Below are 5,724 nucleotides of genomic sequence, written 5' to 3'. Positions count from 1 at the left end.
ACACACACACACACACACAGGCTTGCACACACACATCTGGCCGGGGGGTAAATTAACTAACATTCCCACAGAGGCTAATCTCCACGCCTCTACTGTGACAAGATAATAATAATAAAATAAGGGACAGCAGCTCCTCTGGCAGCTGAATATTTATCTACCTGCCACAGCCTGAGGGACTCACTATAACATTTAAAAATGCATGGATTTATTTATAATTGTTTAAAACTGTACTGTACCGTACTGATTATGAATTGTAATATTGTAATATTAGATTAGAGCAGGAATACGCTGCACAGTGCTCTGGCATCTTGTTCCTTCTGCTGCTCAACTCATAGGCTCAACGAGTCACTCATAGAACTTATCTGGTAGGATGACCGATCCAAGATGGCGGCCGCATTTCTCGCGGCCCAACGTTCGATGCGGCATCTACTCTTTATATGTCTATGCTCGGCACAGTAGGTGGTGCTAATGCGTCGCCATGTTGGTGGCCAGAGTAGAAGCCAGAGAAGAAGAAAATGTTAGGAAAGGCACTTCCGTATAACTTCCTAGTTGTAATGTCTGAAGCGCTCAAGCATAAACGAGCCGCTTATTACCAAAACATGAAGAAAAAATTACCAGGAATATCTTTACGTTAGAGGCAAGGTGAAATGGGAGAGAAACGGACACTTTTGATCACGTTTTCGAGCTCAAAGACGACAAACTAGTTAACTTATTAGCTCCTAGTGCTGTCTGTGTGGATGGTGATGGTGATGGTGATGGAGAGGCTAATAACCAAAGTCACTGAAAAACACGTCCTTTTCACGGCTTCCTTCGCTATACGACTGGCCTTGGTCGCTTATGGAGACTACCAGGACAGGACTATGGCGGTGAAGTACACTGACATTGACTACCATGTGTTCACAGATGCTGCAAGATTCATTACTGAGGTACTGAGGTCTTATAACCTGTGTGACACAAGGAGCCATATAAAGCTAGTTACTCCACTGTTACCCATATATGTTTTTTGTGCTCTGCTATTTCTACTTTACTACCTTTCAAATGTCTAAACATTCAAACAAAACTTCAGGATATTAAAAAAATGAAAATATTTCAGAGGGTATTATTACTTTTACTCCTCTACATTGTTTAAAATAAACAATAGGTACTAGCTGCCTTTGGAGCTTATATACCCCTACCGCTTTTACCTTAAAAAATAATACAAAATACAAAAGGATCAGATCGCAGACATTTGAAACTAATCAGTACACTTACATTTCTGATCACAACAAAATAAAGACTAGTGCACAGCGCATAACCCATAATAGCACAAAAAGATTCAACTTAATTTTCCATACAGTAACGAGAAATTATGTCGTTCTTATAAAGTATTTTAAAGCCGACTAGAGTACAGCATCATTTAACATTTTCAGGACAGTTATTCCAGATGGTAACCCCGCTAACAGAAAGATTTATTTTATTTTATTTTTTTACAGTAGTTTGAGTCTTTGGTTTCTCTAATAATAATCTTCCCAGGTTATAACTGGAAACCTTTATTTTAAATAGATTCAGATTCAGATTTGTTTATACAGTAAACACATTATTACAGATTAAACTCCACAACATTATATGACGCAGTTTAAAGGAGCTCCACCTCGACCCACTAAAACTTTAAAATACACTGCTTATTGCGTGTTAATGCATCTACAACAATGGCCCAAAAATATCATAATTTAGCATGTGTACTTTTTAGCTATAAATGTATAAAATAATACATCCACAAAATGTCAAATATGTTAACCTATATTTTCAACTATGATTACAAAAAAGGAAAATAAAAACACATGATAATACTTAAACTACTACTGATAGTAATTGATGATGATTGATGATACACTTTGTTGCCTGTACTTCCATGCTGTACTACATGAATTTAACACGGGACACTTTTGCACACACAGGGGCAGTCCCCGTACAACAGATCCACCTACCGCTACACCCCTCTCCTAGCCTGGCTTCTCACACCGAACATCTATCTCAGCATGGTGTTTGGCAAGATCCTCTTCATTGTGTGTGACGTGTTGTCAGGACTGCTCATCTACAGGATCCTCCGTCTGAGAGGTTTGCAATCTGAGGTATGTTTTCATTTTTTTTAATCAATCTGTTCTTTAAAAACTCTTTATTAAGGATACTTTATTCATTATTTATTTATTCACAAAAATCCAAATGCCTTAATCATTTCGAGCCTTCTTGGAAACACAGCACGGTGAAAATGAAGTTATTGTTTTTGGTGGGTGTCTTTTTAGACTGCACGTTGTGTTTGTTCTCTTTGGCTCCTCAACCCTTTGCCCATGGGAGTATCCAGCCGAGGGAATGCTGAGTCAATCCTGGCAGCCCTGGTGCTGGGGACGTTACTCTGTATGGAAGGTAAGCGGGTGGATGTTGTGTGTGTAGACTGGAACTTTGGAGCTTCAATAAGACAGCTCTGTAAAATAACGCAGATATGGCTCATTTTAGGGTATCGTATTTACACATCTAGTTAATATTTTTGAACTTTTTTTCTTCTAGCTCGACATCTGATGTGGGCAGCCATACTCTACGGTCTGTCAGTCCATATGAAGATCTACCCCGTTACATATGCCCTGCCCATCGCTTTGACCCTGCGCACGCCACACACCACTTCAGAGGAGGACAAAAAGGGGTGGAAGTGCAGGAGGTTCATCGGGTTTATGCGAAGCTTCCTCAACCGGGAGCTGTTCCTCTTTGCAAGTGTGGCCGGAGCAGTTTTCTGTATGCTCACAGTACTCTTCTATTACATGTGAGAGGGACAAAGAAATTATACACAAACGAACAATCAAAAGGAGTTCATTGTGACTGGGATTTATTGACTCTGCATAGCAAATATTAGGTATTATAAGTGGTGTTTAACCCTCAGCTAGTTTTGTGCATGGAGGGAGATTTCTCCAAGACGCAGATGTGTCCTGGTTCTGTTCTTCAAGTGGAAAAAGTCCATAGAACTCTACAGATATACTTAATTGAATTATTCAGCGGTGTAACAGCAGAAGATGTGCATCTACATTATTGACATGAATTGTTTAAAGCAAATCTAACTTTGAAGGTGATTGGCTGTTATTTGGGAACAGTGAAATCTGGTTAAAAAACGTCTTCAGAAAAAAAACATGGAGGCAAGTTCTTGAAATGTGTGATTTAAGTGTGTGATATGACTTAATATTAGCCTCTCCACAGCATCCCATACTTTGAAATAATACTTTAATAATCCTCTCATGTACTGTCAGGTATGGATGGGAGTTCCTTCATGAGACCTACTTGTACCATCTGACCAGAAGAGACATCAGACACAACTTCTCTCCATACTTCTACATGCTCTACCTCACCACAGGTATTCAACCTCCCAGCCATTTAAAGCCTCCTAGTGAGACAGAGCAAAGACCAGAATAAAGGACAAGCTCACATGCAGGGGTACATGGTCAGGAGTGTTTGTTTGTTTAATAGGTATTTTCCTCGTACCTCAGTGTAAACTTACAGGAGATGATGCAGCTTTCTAAGCCTGGTCATATTCTCTTGTGTTTTGTGTTTTGTCTTCGTGCAGACAGCAGGTGGAGCCAGTGGCTTGGCCTGGCAGCATTTCTGCCACAGCTCATCTTGCTGTTGGTAGCATCATGGGCCTTTTACTCTGACCTAGCATTCTGCTGCTTCCTGCACACCGCAATCTTTGTGTCTTTCAACAAAGTCTGCACTTCACAGGTACTTAAACCACCATCAGCAAACAGAGTGTTACTCTACATCCTCAAGACTACGCTTTCGTTTAAAAACACGTTTCTTTTGCTACGCCTCACATCCACACTACTCCGGCATTCCCAAGCCCCTAAATCGGGGTTAATCCAGGGTTACGTTTTAGGCTGGACAGACAGAAACAGAAACCTTTGGAAGCAATAACCCAGACACCCACATCAGTCAGTCTTATCACGTAGGTAGGCTGACATACCTTTTGTAAAATTGTATCACTCTTGTAGGTGTTCCTTTTCAATTGCATTGGCTTCCTTCGGCAATGGATAATGCTCCCGGTACATCTTTACTATGTTATCGTATTTGCTTTGCAACGACTCTTAATCTATGTTTTTGACTGCCATTACCCCCATTATTACTCGTGTTACTTTCAGTAACATTTCCACCTTGTCGTTGGTCCAAGCAACTAAATCTCTAGTCTTACTTTTCTGTATTTTTCAGCTTGTACATCTGGGATTTTCACCCGCATAGTACCATTAGACAATCTGCTTCTTGTTTACATGTGATGCGTGTTGTATGGACGAGGATTATTTCTGATACGGAGCTAAAACGCTTGTGCGGATGCAGATCATTTTTGTTTTGAAACTGTGTTTTATATTTAATGTTTAGTAGTGTGGATGTAGCCTAGGTAGAGACCAGATGATGCATTTTCTGTTTGAAATCACAGGATCATAATTCGATGTTTCTTGTGATTTAATTGGTTTTGTCTCCAGTGTCACCTTCAGCCACAGGCACTGTAAATATTACAGTACAATATATTATTATCTAGCTAATATCTCACACCCTTCTTCAGAGCCCTCAGCAATGTTTGCTTGTTATTCTTTCATAGTACTTCCTGTGGTACCTGTGTCTGCTCCCTCTGGTCATCCCTCATCTGAGTCTGTCACTAAAACGGGGAGTGGGACTCCTGCTCCTCTGGTTTGCTGGACAGGTATTAAATTTATTGCATTTTGGATTACAATGAAATATTATTCTTAATAATATTATAACAAACTACCATTATATATGCTGACTTTAAAATGGTGCATCTTCAGTGGTAAATGCATTGATATCTTTCCAGACCGTCCTCCCCCCAACAAAACAGTCATACAGGTCGATTGTGTAAGGAGCTTATTGAAACTCATGCTTGTGGTTCTTGTTAGGCAAGAAATAAGGCCAAAGTGTAAGTCACACAAGACTCACACCCAGGAGGCCGCTGCTGTCCAGTGTGAAATCAAAAGCTTTTTTTAAAAGTTATTCTACGTTCGTATGTAGCTACGTCCCGGACTTGTGTCTGTAACTTCATTTTATTTTAACCCAAATGATTATCTATTCCCAAACAAGTAGTTTTGCTGTAACCAAGTATTCCCGTTTCACGAGATAAACAACATGTTCAAACTGCGACCATTTCACCACATTAAATTGAACGATCACATGTTTGTGGGGACATGTTGGTCTTCCAATCTCTTGTTCACCTTAATCGATTATTTTACTCAGCAGACAAACTAATCCTGTCTTTCAGTGTTTTCAATAAACTAACTAAAATCAACTTTGGTATGAAAAAAAACTATTATATTTTCTCTCCTGTATCAGGGTATCTGGTTGGCCCCAGCCTACTTCCTGGAGTTTGAAGGCTACAACACCTTCCTGTTGATCTGGCTTGCTGGATTGCTCTTCTTGATCATCAACTCCTTCATCTTGATTCAGATTGTAGCCCATTACAAACCAACACTAACTCCACACAGATGCAAGGTTGAATGACATTCAAGTTATTGTAATTTAATGTAAGATGATTTACTATGGATATATGTTAAAAAAATAAAGTGTGTACTTTTGTTAATTCTCAGTCTCCCCAGTCCTACCTAATTGCTTTCTTTAATGTAAATACTTTTAGCACAAAAAGGATCTGTGGCGTTCTGCTGGTTAATTTTCAATCATCCTGGATGAAACCCATTGATTAAA

At 39.6% G+C, this 5,724-nt stretch overlaps 1 protein-coding gene across 1 annotated transcript; it reads left to right on the top strand.

Moving 5' to 3' along the window:
• Positions 1 to 547: 547 nt before the first annotated feature.
• pigm (phosphatidylinositol glycan anchor biosynthesis, class M) lies at positions 548 to 5,523 on the top strand (the record flags this gene model as incomplete). Its single annotated transcript, XM_083935745.1, has 8 exons — positions 548 to 926; positions 1,938 to 2,111; positions 2,283 to 2,403; positions 2,545 to 2,794; positions 3,273 to 3,376; positions 3,587 to 3,741; positions 4,613 to 4,714; positions 5,356 to 5,523. Exons 1-8 carry the CDS (start codon positions 738 to 740, stop codon positions 5,521 to 5,523), a joined length of 1,263 nt encoding a protein of 420 aa, XP_083791871.1. The 5' UTR covers positions 548 to 737.
• Between the last annotated feature and the right edge of the window lie 201 nt (positions 5,524 to 5,724).

The sequence above is a fragment of the Echiichthys vipera genome, assembly GCF_963691815.1.
Source record: "Echiichthys vipera genome assembly, chromosome: 21".
Lineage (NCBI taxonomy): Eukaryota > Metazoa > Chordata > Actinopteri > Perciformes > Trachinidae > Echiichthys > Echiichthys vipera.
The sequence above is the reverse complement of the archived record's forward strand: the minus strand, read 5'-3'. Positions and strand labels throughout refer to the sequence as shown.